This window comes from Syngnathus typhle, linkage group LG4 (assembly GCF_033458585.1).
Source record: "Syngnathus typhle isolate RoL2023-S1 ecotype Sweden linkage group LG4, RoL_Styp_1.0, whole genome shotgun sequence".
NCBI classification, from domain to species: Eukaryota; Metazoa; Chordata; class Actinopteri; order Syngnathiformes; family Syngnathidae; genus Syngnathus; species Syngnathus typhle.
In genome coordinates, this window is record NC_083741.1 from 11409140 (window position 1) to 11426489 (window position 17350).

The 17350-nt window shown below is 40.2% G+C and overlaps 2 protein-coding genes across 3 annotated transcripts; one reads left to right on the top strand and one right to left on the bottom strand.

Moving 5' to 3' along the window:
• Positions 1-1343: 1343 nt before the first annotated feature.
• Positions 1344-2789, bottom strand: LOC133152484 (cyclin-dependent kinase inhibitor 1B-like). The gene is made up of 2 exons (XM_061276111.1): positions 2335-2789; positions 1344-2262 (listed from the first exon to the last, which is right to left on the bottom strand). The coding sequence occupies exons 1-2, from the start codon at positions 2689-2691 to the stop codon at positions 2173-2175; spliced, it is 447 nt and encodes a 148-aa protein (XP_061132095.1). The 5' UTR covers positions 2692-2789; the 3' UTR covers positions 1344-2172.
• Positions 2790-3799: 1010 nt separating this feature from the next.
• On the top strand, positions 3800-17236 carry trpm5 (transient receptor potential cation channel, subfamily M, member 5). Of its 2 annotated transcripts, XM_061276174.1 has the most exons (27): positions 3800-3925; positions 4042-4123; positions 5196-5260; positions 5365-5509; positions 5583-5763; positions 7252-7418; positions 7526-7703; positions 7862-7926; positions 8298-8483; positions 8768-8867; positions 8962-9080; positions 9345-9692; positions 10550-10693; positions 11864-11987; positions 12099-12244; positions 13341-13453; positions 13532-13633; positions 13824-14085; positions 14449-14567; positions 14640-14772; positions 15210-15384; positions 15503-15671; positions 15810-15988; positions 16083-16215; positions 16295-16367; positions 16661-16751; positions 16873-17236. In XM_061276174.1, the coding sequence occupies exons 2-27, from the start codon at positions 4097-4099 to the stop codon at positions 16926-16928; spliced, it is 3600 nt and encodes a 1199-aa protein (XP_061132158.1). In that variant the 5' UTR covers positions 3800-3925; positions 4042-4096; the 3' UTR covers positions 16929-17236. The 2 variants fall into 2 exon arrangements, with proteins under 2 accessions (XP_061132158.1, XP_061132157.1); XM_061276173.1 differs by lacking the exon at positions 3800-3925 and having other exon boundaries at positions 3948-4123.
• The last annotated feature ends 114 nt before the right edge of the window (positions 17237-17350 follow it).

Consider the following 17350-nt stretch of genomic DNA (forward strand, 5'->3'; position numbering starts at 1 on the left):
AATGTTAGGTAGCTTCACAGCTTGTGTGAGAGGATTCCGTCCACAATTCTGCTTTTTGTGATGATGTTTTAAGATGATAATCAAGTGGTGGCCTAAGGAGGGAGTGTGCAAATAACTAAAAACTATATATAAATAACTAAAGGATGCAGAACACCCTAGTCTTTAGAAAAGAGACCTCTGGGCAGCAGATGGTGACCTTCTCTTCACAAGTCGTTCATGGGGTGTCCAGAGATTCCTTTACACAAGAGGTCATGTGGAGAGAAGGCCCAATGTGAGCAACCATCTGCCTCGGTTGACCGAAACAATGGGCCACACCCACATAAAGTGTGCTGAGTGTGACTGGACTGGGTGATGAGTAGAGAGAGAAATTGGGGTTGCAAACTTGGTAATTGATGCCAATTTGGGTATCTCAAACAGGAAATGCATCATTGGTACAGCAATCATAAAAATAATCAATTTAATGGAAACAATTTAACGGATGACTGTCAGCAGCAACAAAATGTATTTAAAATGTGGTTGCTACTTGTTATAATTAGGATAATACTCCAATGAACATGCAATGTTCACTTAAGTCTAACAAATGCTTCAGGATAAATGTTTACACAACACAACATGGCGGTTTCATCAAAACACCTCAGAACTGTTGAGGAAAGCGTTATTCGCTGGTGATGAACTGCACAAGTTGCAGAGTATCATACATATCTAAATGGATTTACTTAAGGAGGTGAGTGGGAGGCTGGAAACCTTTGGGATCCATATGGAACCTACTGACTGTGCATCAAATAAATTGTATACTCACTCTCAGTGAATCCACTTGCTTATAGAACTTCATATTTACCATCTTTACAATTGAAACAGCTACACGACGCAAATAGACTTTGGATTTTTTTATTACTGAAACATGAATAAGATTAATCTCCTGTGACATACAAGTAGACATGAAGTACAAACATTTAGAAATGTCCCGGCACAAGTCTGCGATAATATATGTGAAAGGTGGAAAAGGGGGTGAAAGTAAAATTGAGGAAAGACCATCTTGGGGGTTTGAGGAGCAACAAAACCTGATTTGCAGATGAAAGAGATGGCACACTCTGCTTTGTGGTCATTGTCCTGCTCTCTGGCCAGATGGCCTTTTGGATTCTCCACTGCTGAAAACCCAACAAATGGAACTTGGCCTTGCAATGGGCTAATTTGAAAGTTGCCGATTTCATATGATTCTTTATGTGTTTCTGATTAAAAAGTATTTTATTGTCAATGTTTAATCATGCAGACTGCAATCATCCATCAAATTACTGTTCACCATCAAGGTGGCCGAATATCCTTGGAAGCAGAAATGTACTCCAGTGAAATATTAATTGATAAAGAAAAGCATTATAAAATAACAAATTATGGATAATTCAACCTTAACAAATGGTCTTATAGTATTTTGCTTTCAGTTGTTAAACAGTCCAACAGGCTCACCAAGTTGTTTTATGGTGGACATCAAAAGTTTACATCCCCCTGTTTAAGTGCAAGTACTGTGGATCTAATTAATTTTATTGTGGGACAGTAGACAGAATGTACATTAAGGGGAAAATGGTGCACCAATGTTGTAACAAAGTGCATAATGGGTATGATATTGAGAAAGTACAATGTTATGCTGGAAACGGAGTCCTTTGTATGTTCTACCAAAAAAAAAAGAGGATTTTGGTTATTAAAAGTTTTATAATCGATATAAATTATACAATTAGTTGAGGGAAATGTAGAAAGTATTTTCTATATATTTTGTGTGTGCAAACATCTATTACATTTATTCATACTCAAGTAGAGCATTCCATCAATGACACACAGATATTAATTTTTAGATGCAACAATTTATTAAATTTAAAAGCATCTGCTACTTCACTTGCTCTGCACCTCAGTAGGCAACAAAACTGTACAATACTGTCATCAAGTTAAAACGATCAATATTTTATAGAAACCATGTCAACAAACAAAACGTTTGAATGCTTTTAAAGCTCACCACAAAAAGAAAAATGCACACGTTAAATAAAAAAAAACACAAAAATAAAGTGCAAGAAATGTGAGGAAATTGAACAAAAAAGAAAATACAGGAAATAACATGAAAGAACCATCTGGTTGACTATCTGGTCAGTTTTAGACGCTTTCCACCAGAAGTGTGATCCGATCATCTTATTGATTTGCACAAAGCTGCTTCGATGCGCTTGGAATAAAAGTTTGTGGGTTTGCCTTCTGCAGACGTCCTCCTCTTTCCAGCAAGGTCTGCAAAGAAACGGTGACAATTATTCCACCATCTCAATACTTTTCATACTTGTTTCAGTTAGTCTTTCCTACCTGTGCATTTTCTTTGGACTTGGGGCGAGTCCTCTTCCCCCGGACAGGCGTTACTTCGCCGGGATAGTTGGAGAAGCCAGGTCGGTTCTCCTGGGCGCTCCATCCCTCCATGTCTTGGTCATCGGCGGCCAAGACGGGAGCGCTGCACTTGCGCTGGGTTTGGTAAAAGGTGGCGGTGCAGCCACCGGAAATCTTCTCCCACACAAACATCCCTGGAAGCGGAGTGTCGATCTGGAAGTCGAAGTTCCATCGCCGGCAGGCCTCTAGAAATAATTCATGGTGATTCATCTTCAGATCTCGGTGTAGCTGCTCGCGATCCACCGGGCCAAAGAGACATCGACGCACGTTGCAGTCCATTTTTCTCCGCGTATTTCTTTATGTTGCTTTTCTTCCCTTTGCAGTACTTATGACGAGTTCATGCATCGTGCGGATATTTATCTATTTTGACCCTTTGATCTTCGGTGAAGGTCAGTTGACCAAAGAGTAAAACTAGAGCGCTTATTGGCTGCTGCGACGTATAGGTCACGGAGCCAATAGGAAGCCTTTGCATAATTATTAGCACCATAAAGTGCAATATGGCGCAAGAAAGTGCAATATGGCATGGCTATTTCAAATCAAATCATACTGTTTAAATTTGTAGTGATCATTATTTTATCTTGAAGCCTAAAAATAGTTAAGCTTTCAAATAAAGTAGTCCTGATTGCATTTATTGTTTGCGACTTGATGCTATTATGCATGTGTTTGCATACAGAATGTTTTCTTTGCTTTTTTTGCTTGCATACAGAATGTTTATGTTGTGTATTTTGATCAGGAAGATGAAAGGTGACAGGAGTGTGTAGTGTCTCAAGAGTCTGCATGTTATCTCGAAAAACAGATCCCTTTAGATCTCTATTTTTATTTCCGAGCAGCCCGAAAGTAACAATTGTAGTTAAAGTGGATGAATATAAGTGACTAGTAAACAATGTACGTCATTAACTAATGTGTTTAACTGACTTGTCGCAAGCCCAAGGGCAATTGTGTATGAGTTCAAAGAGATATGTTTAACAATTTGAAAACAAACAGAAGTTTCATAAAATGCATTCTAAAATGTATTGGGAGCCAGTGAAGGGAGGCCAGAATTGGGGTTTGGGGTTCTCCCTCTTGCGAGGTCCAGTTAGGAGGTGGGTGGTTTCATTTCGGACCAACTGGTGATGCTTGATGGAGGACTGAAATGGCATTATACATTCATTTAGCCGAGATGTAACAAAGGTATGAATTACTGTTTCTAAGTGCTGTTGACAAAGGAAGGCCTTGCCAGCTACCCAAGATGGAAGAAGCTGGATTTAACAGCACTGATTTGGCGGTCCAATTTAAAATCACTGTCCAATTTAAAACCCAAGTTCAAAACTGTTGGGTTTAGATAAGACTCCAGGGAGCCCAAGTCAACAGGGTGGGATATAGTACATGGGCCAAAAAACATTATTTCTGTTTACATTGAAATTTAGAATGTCTTCTTGGCAGGGCGTGAGTGGTCCACACATTGCAATGGAAGGAAATGCCATGTTTTCGGAACCAAGGGGCAACAAACACAATGAAAACGGCAAGGTTGTTGGTATGTCCTTTGTCACCTCTCTTGTCATTGCAAATGAGTAGGCAAATGTGGTGTTGTTGGTCTTGTTGCAGTGATAGAGCCTTATCACTTTCTAGTGTCTCACTCAATCCTTGTAGGGGAAACTTCTATGACCTTCTCAAGTGGGATTAAGCAGGAAAGGATTGTTCAAGGATGCTGGGCAGAGGAGACAATTTTCTTGTAAGTACATAGTATGACATCTACTGTCTTGCTGTCATGTTATGCAAACAATATTTTCATATTCTCACATACTGTATCTGATATTGGATTCAGGTGGTTGGTATGAGAACTGTGAGCAGAACCTTTGTGGTGTCACGGTATTAAAATTACGGCTCTTTAAATATTTGGGCAAATAAAATCAGTATCAGCCATGAAAACAATTTATTTGATAAATAAATATAGACTACATATTTGGTTGAGAAGAAACACATATGATGTTAAGTTTAAATAAATAAATGTTAACATTGTTCCTCTGTTTTAATTCTTCTTCGTTCGTGACAATGTCCCATCACTGGTAAGCAATTTTTAGAACAAATCCTTGTTCTACTCATGTTGTCCTCAGGGCAAGATGGACATGAATATTAATGGGCTACTATTCTTATTCTTTCACCATAGTTGTTTTAAATGTTGAGGAAGAGAGATGTGTATGTGTGCGTGTCTCATGGCTGGTCATATAGTCCCATATGATTGCATGCAAATCAGATCATTTGCATAGCCAATGGTCATCAGAGTCAAAACTGTAGTCAAATACCATCTCCCACCACAGCCAGCGTCTGTACTTAACAACACACTGAAAACAAATGCTCTTTATTTAACCACAAGCTCATTCCTACTCATTGATAATTGGAAGGACCCAAGAGTGTTTTAATTCATTTTCTAAGCGTACAAATGTTGACATATGGAAATAAGACTGAGCCAAAAGGGTCATCTGATATTTATGTGAAACAATCTGTGACAGTAATTTGAAATGAGACCTAACTTCATAAAATGACTGAACAAAACTAACTTTGTGAATTGATTAGGGATTTGATTTAGACACGAGTGGCATCCAACAGTGAGCAGTGGTGCTTTGTGAATTTTGAGTTCAAACATATGCTAAGAGCAGCTTTGCATATGGGATCATGAATGGAAATTCTGGCAGTTTTGCATTGACCGCAAGTGCCTCAAAGAACATTTTGTTATGTAAATAACAATTGGTTTAGAGTGAACTTAGGGAAGTCCATCTAAGGTTGGCATGTTTGCTTGTTTGTAGGGGCCACAGCTGCAGACAAAATGCCTACGATGTGGGGACATGCTGGAATGGTCAGAGGAGCCCCGGTGTGTCAAACTATCGCCCATCCATCCATCCATCCATCCATCCATCCATCCATCCATCCATCCATCCATCCATCCATCCCTAACCCTATCCTCTCGATTTTCAGTGTCCTCCAGGGCTGTTCATGCTGCTCTACACAGGATGAGACACTGCAGAATGTAAGAGAGAAGAGCAGCAGAATGAAGAGTCACTGGCCAGCGGGAAGAGTGGGTGACATTGATTTCATCGGCGCCTCCAAGACAAAAGGAAAGGTAAAGAACATACCATAAGATCATAATGTTAGGGAATGAATAGAATGATTTACCCTTTTCACTTTTCTTCCAGTTCATGAGAGTGGAAGCCAATACCGACCCAGCGCACGTCTTCCAAATGCTGACAGAGCAGTGGGGACTAGCTCCTCCTCACCTGGTGGTTGCTTTAGTTGGAGGAGATGAGTTGGCTCAGATGAAACCCTGGCTCAGGGACACTCTCAGAAAAGGTCTTGTGAAAGCAGCACAAAGCACAGGTATGAGACTCAGACCAAGTCAAGTCTATTTATATAGCCCTAAATCACTAGCAAGTCTCAAAGGGCTTCACGCGTACAAAAAAATCACAATTATTCTCAAACATCCCCTGATCTTAAACTCCCAAGAGGGCAAGGAAAAACTCAGAAAATCCTTACTGGGGGGAAAATGAAAAACCTTGAGAAGAGACCACAGATGGGAGGATCCCCCTTCCAGGATGACCAGGCTGCAATGGATGCAGAGAGGGCACATAGAACACATAATATAAAATAATCCAAATAAAAAGTAAGGGGGGGGGGGGGCGCGAAAACACAAACTCCAGCCGAATCGGCCATCACGGGTTAATGAAAGGCAATGTCATAAAAATGTGTCTTTAATCATGTCTTAAATGTTTCTACTGAGGTAACAGTTCTAATATCTATCGGTAGGGCATTCCAAAGCGAAACAAGTGTTAAGCCTAAGGATCTAGGCACCAGACCGATTCATATAATTAATGAGTGATTTAATCACAATTAATCTAGAAATAACTGATTTGCAAACAAGTTTCACATCAGCCATAGCGAACACCTGCACATCTAATGAGATCCAAACCTGCCAATATTTAATTGGCACTAACAAATAATAACCTCTGTGTGTGTGTGCGTGCGTGCGTGCATGTGTGTCTGTGTGTGTGTGTGCGTGTGTGTCTGAGCGTATGCGCCTGTAGATAGCAAATAAATAAAAACAGTAACGAGACAAGAAGAATAAGCCCACCATTAAAAGAAACCATTATCTACGGAGATAAATGTCACAGTAAAACTCTTTACCTTTCAAAATTTCAACTGAACAGGCTTGCATAATGTGAACAGTGAAAGCATTCCATAGCATTGGAAAGAAGAGAAAAGGTTCGTGCCCAAAAGAGTTTCTCAGCTCTTGAAGCAATTAGCAGGTTGCTCCCTTTTGAGAGCAGAGACCGTGTGGGAACAGAAATGTCGGCAAGTTCATCTAAGCTCACTGGTACTAAACCATTTAAAAATGTGAAGGTTAAAAGCAGTACTTTAAACTCTGCTCTGTTGTGGACAGGAAGCCGATGAAGCGAGGTCAAAAATATTAATACACATTTGACCCAGATAAACCAGATAACCTGCTGCATTTAGGACAAGCTGCAGAAAAAGTGACTTACTATGTTCATTTATTTGTTTGTTCGTTTATTTATTTATTTGTGACAAAATCAGATCAAATAGGATTGTGTAATCAAATTTCAAAGTCGCAAAAGCATGAATTTAAGTATAAATCCTTGCAATCAATCCTACAGTCATGGAGAGACAGGGTCCCTAAGTTCACCGACAGACTACCACGTGATGTCACTTGACTTGATGTCCTGTAAAACAATTTAAACAGTGGAATCCTGTTTTTGTTTCTCTCTCATCTCTATTTCACTCGCTCAATACACTACATGTTTACTATTGATGAATTGGAGACTCATATGCAATAACCTCTCTATGGTTCAGGGGCATGGATTTTGACGAACGGTCTTCGATTTGGCATCACCAAACATTTGGGCCAGGCTGTGCAAGACCACTCCCTGGCCAGCACTTCTGCAAAAGTTCGTGTAGTAGCCATCGGCATCGCACCCTGGAACATGATCCACAACCGAGAAGCACTACTCGGTGCCAAGGTGTCAAAGTGCACACAACAGACAACTGAGAAGAAAAAAAAAAAAGAACCTATTTCACTGGCAACTTAACATAATGTTTTTATGTCATGTCTATTTTTCTCTTTAAGTTGGGTGCGCCAGCAGTATACAAGCCGCAGGACTTGCCCCATGGGTCAGTTTATTCCCTAGACAGCCACCACTCTCATTTTGTCCTGGTGGAGGAAGATCCAAACAAACCCGGAGCCACAAGTGAAATGAGAGTGAAGCTGCTCAAACACATTTCTCTTCAGCGCACAGGCTATGGAGGTAAATGCGCGGGAGGAAAAACATTGGTAAACAAATGCACAATAACAATATCTCATTTCGAGTGGTAAAAGCACTGCAGACTCATAAGGACACACAGAACCTCATGCTGTCTGTAGACATTCATCGTTTATTGTGTGAATTTTCATTTTGTTTTAAAGGTGCAGGAAGTTTCGAGATCCCTGTTCTCTGTCTATTGATCCACGGTGAACCTCGAATCCTAAAGGTTGGTCTCATTAGTTAATTATTGCTTTGGGCTTTTAAAAAAATATGATTCCCGCTATCTTAATTTTGACATATCTTGCTCTTAAGAGTTGCTAAACGTGTGACGGATTTTGATTGTGTCCTCTTATGAAGTTGCATAAGACAACTCAGAAACACATTATATTACAGGTTTTTTTTTTCCGTTCTACTGACGTGATGTCTCTTGACAGGAAATGCCACAAAGTTATTTGCATGTGGACATTCCTAAATGAGGAGGTTAACCATTTGTACTAGGGCCATAAATTATGCCAGAAAATCCTTTTTTTTTTGGTAATCTTTTAAGATGGGGGTCAAACCAGGAGTTTGTGAACAATAATTTGTCCTTTTCTGCAGCGGATCTGTAAAGGCATTGGCAATTCGACACCGTGGCTTATTCTGGCAGGCTCGGGAGGAGTGGCTGACATCCTCGTCACACTCATGAACAGAGGCTGCTGGGATACAGACAGTGTTCACGAGCTGCTGTTGGACACCTTTCCAAATGCTTACCACAGCACGGACATAAGAAACTGGGTCAAGCTGGTGAGGGTGATGTGTTGAGCATAGAGGCAGACATACAGTTATGAATGTCAAGAGGCTTGAACATTGCCTGAAAAATAGGACAGATGGGAAAGAGAGCAGCTAAAATAGGATTCCCTTCATCCATATTTGGACATGATGTCCCAATTATGAATAACACGAGAAAAACAAAAACAGTTTTATTTCATTTTGTGAAAGAGTCAACAAACAACATTTATCAGCAGAAATTGTCTACTCGGGTATGACAAAAACAAATGTCTAAAATGTGTTTGTCATCCACCAACCAGATCCAGAAAATACTAGATCATGGGCATCTACTCACTGTCCATGACCCTGAGCAAGATAGCTCTGAGCTGGACACAGTCATCCTCAAAGCTCTTGTCAAAGGTACAGCACTTTTTTATGAGAAACGCGATTCAGAATAACGGCCATTCCCAAGTTGTGACACTACTGACATTTTGTGTGTGTGTTTATGTGTGAGCTTGCAAGAGTCAAAGTCAGGAAGCCCAAGATTTTCTTGATGAGTTGAAGCTGGCTGTGGCTTGGAACCGAGTGGACATTGCCAAGAGTGAGATCTTCAACGGAGATGTGGGGTGGAAGGTGAGAGAAACAGTTATTTTACACCACCCAATTTGTTAGTTTACGCTACCCAATTTGTTATTTTATGCGACCCAATTTGTTTCAATTGTCCTTAAAGATGGCAGGTAATTCACAAATCTGCAGAGTATTTAACAAATGTGTAAGTAGAGTTCTGCATTTTACATGAACACGGCACAGAAGCGATTAGTCATAGTGAGTGAATGCAAGGTCTTCAGTTACAATTGACAATTAATCGAGGATCACTGCACATCATTGTCTGTGCAGGCATGTGACCTTGAAGAAATGATGATGGATGCACTTATCAATGACAAACCAGACTTTGTACGTTTATTTGTCGACAACGGTGTTAACCTGGGCGAGTTCCTCACCTACGGACGTCTCCAGCAGCTGTATTGGTCCGTGTCCGAGAAGAGTCTCCTGCATAACCTACTTCTAAAAAAATACGAGGAAAAGCAGCGTCTGCTTGGTACTGCAAGGACACCTGGGCCTCCCGGGCAGCACATTTCTGAGCAGGGGGAACGGAAACCCCGTTTCACACTTTATGAGGTTGCCAAAGTGCTCAAAGACTTTCTTCATGACGCCTGCAAAGGCTTTTACCAGAAGATTGCCACAGTGAGTGATATACTTTATCTTAGGCCTAAATGAGAAAATACAAAAAAAGACAACAATGTACTTCACATAATTAAAAGCCCATTAAATAGCATTTACAAAAAAAGCATTTCACATTTAAAAGTACACTCAAGAAATAAAAGTCGTTTTCTAAAACTCCAAGGTCACCTTTAAATGAAGAGATCTGCTTGCAGTTCCTTCTAAACCTACTTTTGGCGCTTTTACTTCCTGCCAGACTCAATTACTATCATTACACTCCTTGCCGCACCATATTTGAAGGGAATGAAGAGCCTATTTTATTTGCAACCAATCAAATTGGGTGTATTCATGCCCTCAACGGCCCAAACCACCCTTTTTGAAATATGTCAAGTGGAAATAAATAAAATTAAAATACTCACGTTAGATAGCGCACCACACTAGGCTTGTGCTGGGCAAGAAAATAGAGCCCATAATTTCTACACAATGCAGAAACAAAGAACATGATTATGCTATTTCATAATATATTTCCACTATGAAATAAAAGAATAATCATCCAATGATTTTTTTTTAATTCAGTTCATTATTCTTAAGGCATGCTTGACAGTTATTATTTTACCTTCTTTTTAACAACACTATATTGTGAAATACATTACACCTCTAAATATTACAACTATTAACAAAAGCTCATATAAAGGTTGTTTCAACAATCCAACACAGGTCCTCCTATACTTTGTACAGTACAGGATATTTATCATGGCTAAATATTACGACCATCCCTTTAGCCCATGTTGAATTAAATACGCCAAAGCAAGTAGTGAAAACAAAATCTTGAATGTTATACTAACTTCATGCCCCACATCTGGGTGTTGTTTGGACTCCAGGAAAAGCCTGCAAAGGGTCGACTGTTCCATAGTCAGAAGAACCTGGCAGAATTGGAAGAGCGTTGCCAACATCCTTGGAGGGATCTTTTCCTCTGGGCTGTGCTTCAGAACCGACAGCAGATGGCTAACTACTTTTGGGCCATGGTATGTCTTGTCATTTCATTTCAATCAGTACCGTGTGGTTCATTCTGCAAGTGTACGCCTGGTGATGCGATTTGAACAAAAACATGGAATGAAACAGCTCAGTGCAACTGAGATGTAGGGGACATACTCTAGCATGGGTCAGGTGTTTGATGCGGGCTCGACATGTGCAGCTACTCTTACAGTAAGTCCCATTTTCATGTTTTTAATCAGAATCAATGGCAAACATGGGAGTTTAAATGACACCAATCAATGTTAAAACAACTCTGTTTTCTGCATCTTCTTAAGGAAGCTTTGATTTTTGTTATTGCCCTTTCCTGGACCGAGGTAACCAATTACTGCACTCCTCGAGTCGTCACCTCTGTGTGCTCCTTCCCTGCATTTATTTCAATCATTATCTGAAGTTATGGTAATTTCATTCAAAATGTGCACATTCCACCACAGCTAATGGTCACACCATCGACATACGGGCACAGTTCTAAGCGTTTGAAGTACCTCTCATGTTGCAAGCTTTAATATATATTGTAATTATCTTTGCAGCATCTATATACTGCATCTTATTTATGTGCATATGTCAGTCGCTGTCGCACAATTTGCTAATATATACGTATGCATTCATAGAATGTACACTGCGTGATTTAATGCACACTATAAAGTAAATATTCTTTATATTTATAGTAAAATATGACTAACATACTGTCGAACTGACAGTGCCGTTTATTTCTATTATAGGTAAGAGATCAACTTATGCCTGTATGATGTTTCATTCCATTTCAGTTTTCATGCACCTATAATATAACAGCCCAATGAGAAAACAGTAGCTCAGTGTCCTCTTTCAAGAATCATCCCAACGTAGTAGTTTCATGATCCTGTTCGACTCCAGATCAAAAAGAGACGCGTGAAAACCGATCCTCTGCTGGGGAGTTTCATGAAATTGCGAATTTTGCCCAATAGGATAGGCTAATATAAGACTCATTTGCTATGTTTATGTTTATTTTCCAATTACGCTCCTCTTTCACTGCAGGTTTGATAAAGAATGAATGTGAATCAATATTGTTATAACACAAACAAATTAACCCAGTTAATAAATAGAAAAAGAAGTCAGGCAAACCAACAAACCAAGATATATGATGTGATTACAAACTTTGATTCTTATTTATTTCATTCATCTAGGGCCCCGAGGCAGTGGCAGCAGCTTTGGCAGGGTGCAAGATTCTGAAAGAGATGGCAAGACTTGAATCTGAGGCTGAGTCTGCACGTAGCATGAAGGAGGCCAAGTATGAACAGTTTGCCCTTGGTGAGTACTCTGCTGTCAAGATCAGGAATAAAAAAAGTGAAATGATGCATGTATTTAATTTTCTGACCTCGGAGAACGGACATTGTATATGTACTTCCTGTGTGATAACAGATGTGTTTGGAGAGTGTTACTCCAACAGTGAAGACAGGGCGTATGCTTTGTTAGTGAGGAGAACACAATGTTGGAGCAAATCGACGGTCCTCAACTTGGCAACTGAGGCTGATGCCAAGTCCTTCTTTGCCCACGATGGAGTTCAGGTAACAGAACAATTCCATCTTTTTTTAGGGGGTTGTTTTGCTTTTTTCCTCTGCCTAGTGCCTCACCTAAACTAAAGACAGACGTGATTATTCTTGGTGCTTTTAATCAATTAGCTTGTGTGCACCATACAATCATGTTCTTTATTTTTTAAAAGTGTTTGCAGTGTTTTTCTGAAATACCATAATTTTCGGACTATAAGTCGCGTTTTTTTTTTCATCGTTTGGGTTGGGGGGCGACTTATACTCAGGAGCGACTTATATACATATATATGTTGTTGTTTTTCACTTTTTTGGGTATTTTATGGCTGGTGCGATTTATACTCCAGTGCGACTTATAGTCCGAAAATTACGGTAACGTTCAGAAGGGCAACTTGAGTAGTTTTGATTGTGAAATGGAAAATTTAGCCAGCAGTGTGGAAAAAGCAATGTGTTGAGCAAGTTATTTGCTATTTTCACAGATTGGTGTATTACTGACGGATGCGCTGTTACTCATTATTTGATTTGCAATTCAACATTCAGGTGCGATTGAGAATTTGCCGCCCACTAGGTTCCGTCCTACGGAAATATGGCATTTTTATTCTACTCTTTGAGGATGACCCTCAGATCGACGTCCCGCAAAGCAAAAAAGATGTGTTCACCTTAAGACCACTCATATCCTGCCCAGAGAGTATAAAAGCTTGGATGTCACTGAATTTTCTAAATTTCAATGAAAAGAGGGAAAATTCACCCTTCCCATCACAAGAGAATGGGAATTCTACTGACACAAGACACCATGAATCTACTAGTTATTTGATATTTTGACCCTACAGCAGCACGCTGCCCATGTTAACAGACTTGGTGCTCATTTGAGTAATTATGTTGCATTTGCACAGCGATAAAGTGGATGCTGGTCCACAGACCTCGGTATAATTTGATTAATGGTGAAAATTTGCATTTTGACTATCCATGCACAGACGGACGAACATTGCAATCTGACTGCAAGGTAGATGTTTGTTATGGTTTACACTGCCCCCTTGTGGGAGAATTCAAAGGTACCAGATTTAGCATGTTCAAACAGTTTAAAATGTATGCATTTATTTGTCTATTTATATTTCAGGCTCTGCTGACAAAGATTTGGTGGGGAGCAATGAGAACAGACACATCCATCTCCAAGCTTGTTGTGTCTTTCTTCTGTCCACCTCTCATTTGGACCAATATAATAAAGTTCTGGTGAGATGATTTGGATTTCATACAATTTTGTTCCCCTAAGATGTATCTTTAATGTGTCTTATGGCTGAAATTGTGTAGTGATGAGGAGTTGGATAATCAGAGCAGAGAGGAACCATTTGTGGAGTTGGACCGTTTGGAAACAGAAAAGGTTTTACTGTTATCAGATGAAGATGGCCCACGGTAAGTTTGTGATGACATTGATATGCAGGAATTGTGATGCTTTTCATAACATGAAATGTGATTCAAAATATGATTCATGATATTTCAAATAGTTTTTGACTGGGACAAAGTTGGACAAACATGTTTTTAGGATAAGACCTGGCCTATAGTACTTGAATAAAATCCAAACGGTCCTCTGTATTTTTTGAAGGAACTCTTCACCTGGTGCTGGCCCAGCAGACCAGAGCTGTGCATCAGTGTGGTGGCGTTTCTTACTTCGTCGTTGGCGTCGCTTCTGGAGCGCTCCGGTCACTGTGTTCCTTGGTAACGTCATCATGTATTTTGCCTTCTTGTTCCTGTTCACCTACGTGCTCCTGCTGGACTTTCTTCCACCGCCACCGCTTGGTCCTGGAGCGCCAGAGATAATGCTCTACTTCTGGGTTTTCACCCTGGTGCTGGAAGAACTTCGACAGGTGACTCTCATAACAGTAGATGCCATTTCTCATTCATTATTACTTTGCACATGATTGTATTTTTAGACTGGCAATACTTCATGTTACATGCATGTACATGTATGTTTAACATCAGTCTTATAATTTTCAGCTCACAAAAACATGAATCAGTTTGACAAAAACACTCTTTCCTTAAGCGTCTTTGATCAGATGTCCTCAATAAGTCAATTTTGACAAAATAAAACATAACGTATAATATTTTGAAGACAATTATGACATGTACTGATTTTGACCAAATTGCACAATACCGTTCCTCACATCTCTGTTTTGTTTTACGAAGGGAATTTTAGTTTCATTTTAAAAAAAATGTGTGTCGTGTCGCAGAGCTTCTTTTCAGATGAAGAGATGAACATCTTAAAAAAGTTTAAGCTCTACGTAGAGGACAACTGGAACAAGTGTGACATGGTGGCCATTTCACTTTTTGTTGTCGGAGTTTCATGCAGGTATAAATAACACAGAACACACGAGTACAAAAGAAAAATGGAGAACTCTATATTTGTTTATTTGTATGCCAGGATGTTTGATGATACTTACGAGGCAGGAAGGACTGTTCTAGCAATAGACTTCATGGTATTTACACTGCGGCTGATCCACATCTTTGCCATTCATAAGCAGTTGGGGCCAAAGATCATCATTGTGGAGAGAATGGTAAGCAAACATCTCAACTTGTGATGTTGAATGAATGACCTAATTCACTCACTGCTAGATCAACCTGGGTCTCTAGATAGCTTCTGGTTTAATGATCTTTTACATAATGTACCAATTTTGTTGGTTTGCAATTGAAGACTGTCCAAAGGTGTGAATATGAGTGCTTGTCTGCCCTGCCTACGTTTCACTGGTCCATAGACCATGGTGTATCTCGCCCAAAGCCAACTGGGTTCCTGCTCACTCTAATGAGGACAAGCACTGCAGAAATTGATGGATGAATGTCCTGGAGGTGTAAACTGTATGTGTCACAGCGCTTTCTTTTTCTTGCCAGCTATGGGATCAGGTCTCATTAAATTCCAATGAGCAATCGTGAGTGACCAAAATAGAAGATGTGAAAGACTTTCGATTTCCAAGCAGTACAATGATTTTCATTGCAGATGAAGGATGTCTTTTTCTTCCTCTTCTTCCTGAGTGTGTGGCTCATTGCATACGGGGTGGCTACCCAGGCTCTCCTCCATCCTAATGACCCACGGATCGACTGGGTGTTTCGCAGAGCCCTATATCGCCCCTACCTGCACATTTTTGGCCAGATTCCTTTAGAGGAAATCGACGGTAAATAACTTTAGGATGAATCAATAATGTTAGGATTAGACGTGATTAAACATATTGGTTTGTAACACTCATGTCACACAAATTTTCTTTTACAATTAGCTCCATTTGTTTCTTTCAGCTGCTCGGATGCCCGAAATGAACTGCACCAATGACTCAGAGGAGATTATCAAGGGTCTCCAGCCACCATGTCCGAGTGTCTATGCCAACTGGCTCGTCATCCTCCTTCTGGTCATCTTCCTTCTTGTGACCAATGTCCTTCTGCTTAACCTGCTCATTGCCATGTTTAGGTCAGGATCTCATTCATATTAAAGCAATCGGTTGATGGATGTTCGTACGCATCTGGCTTCAAGACCGATCCTCGGGAGCAGACAACCTTATTTAGTTGTTGCTTGTAAAATACGCTGTTTGTGTTTTGTGACGCACAGCTACACGTTCCAGGTTGTACAAGGCAACACTGATATTTTCTGGAAGTTCCAAAGGTACAACCTGATTGTTGAGTATCACAGCCGCCCAGCACTGGCTCCGCCTTTCATTATCATCAGCCACCTCTCACAGTTCCTTCTCAGCCTCGTCAAGCAGCCTGAGTCCAAGCAGGAGCATCTCGGTAAGATGAATTAAAGCAACGAAGGTGGCCTCATTGCTAAAATTGAATATATTGCTGAGACTACATGGTTGTGCTTTCTTTCGTGTGGTGCTAGAGCGAGAGCTACCTGCAGGGCTTGACCAGAGGCTGATTACATGGGAGACTGTACAGAAAGAGAACTACCTGGCCAAACTTGAGCGGCAACATTGGGAGAGCAGCGAGGAGCGGCTCAAGAGTACATCCTCAAAGTAGTTGTCAAAACTTGACTAAGCTGACATTGGAAAACAACAAATTTGACAACAATTTGTTTTTTTACTTTCTGACAAGGGTTCAGAGTTTGCTCAGGATTATCGGTGGGATAAAGGACCAGGAGAAACGTCTGGCATTCATGGAGGCTCAAGTATGTTTGGACAAGCTAGGGGCAAATTCATGAAATTATTCTGGGGGCGGGGCTAGTTGCAAACCGCACTCAGCTGTCAAAACTTTGTGGGTGTGTTTTATCGTAGCACAATATCCTTTGTGAAGAGGACATTAAGATGCACAATCAAAGGTGCTTTCAGCGGTCACGGTTCATTCCTTGTGAATGGCCCTCATTATCCTATCCTCCACTTGACATTCATGTCTCAAATAGGAATCCATTTTGTATGTGACCTGCCCGGGTGTAATACTTGTGTCATCTGGATTTGTATCTAGGTCAGATACTGTGGTGAAGTGTTGTCTTGGATGGCAGAATGCTTTGCTCTGAGTACACTAAAATGTGGCAAAGAAGCTCCAACTGCACCAAGTGAGTCAAGTGTGCAATCAAAATAACGTTCTGTAAAAAACGATAATACCACTACACACATTTAATGAAGCATTTTAATGGAATTAATTAATGGACCCCCAAATGGCATTGTCTTTGGCAGGCTGCAAGGCGAGCAATGATGCCCATCAAAGTCAACCCAAGAAAGAAACCAAATGAGCTAAGTTTACCGTTTCATTACCAAAGAAAAAAATAAAGCATTGTCATCAGTGATATTAGGATGGCTAATTATAACCATATTTTTCTGTGTTTATGAAGATAATGTAGAAGACAAATTGATACTGATACTTTGTTTGAAGACACATCAGGGGATATTGAGAATAATTGTCATCTGTGGCGATGTGAAGACCTTTGAGACATGCTTGTGATTAAGAGCTATGGTATAAATGAAATGGACTTGGCTTGACACATTGAAAATGTTATGTTGTCATATGATGTCTGCCCGTCATAAATCATGAGAAAACAAATTGGTCCAAAAGACTCTAATTAGTACCGTATTGGCCCGAATATATAAGACAGTGTTTTTTGCATTGAAATAAGTCTGAAAAAGTGGGGGTCGTCTTACATTCGGGGTCTAGACA

Bases quoted from the DNA above. Each gene is read 5' to 3' on its own strand.
- LOC133152484 (XM_061276111.1), bottom strand. From the start codon at position 2,691: ATGGACTGCAACGTGCGTCGATGTCTCTTTGGCCCGGTGGATCGCGAG. The intron at 2,263-2,334 runs GTAGGAAAGACT...GTTTCTTTGCAG, and splicing joins AGTCCAAAGAAAATGCACAG to ACCTTGCTGGAAAGAGGAGG.
- trpm5 (XM_061276174.1), top strand. From the start codon at position 4,097: ATGCTGGGCAGAGGAGACAATTTTCTT. The intron at 11,988-12,098 runs GTGAGTACTCTG...GTGTGATAACAG, and splicing joins GTATGAACAGTTTGCCCTTG to ATGTGTTTGGAGAGTGTTAC. The intron at 13,454-13,531 runs GTGAGATGATTT...GAAATTGTGTAG, and splicing joins ACCAATATAATAAAGTTCTG to TGATGAGGAGTTGGATAATC.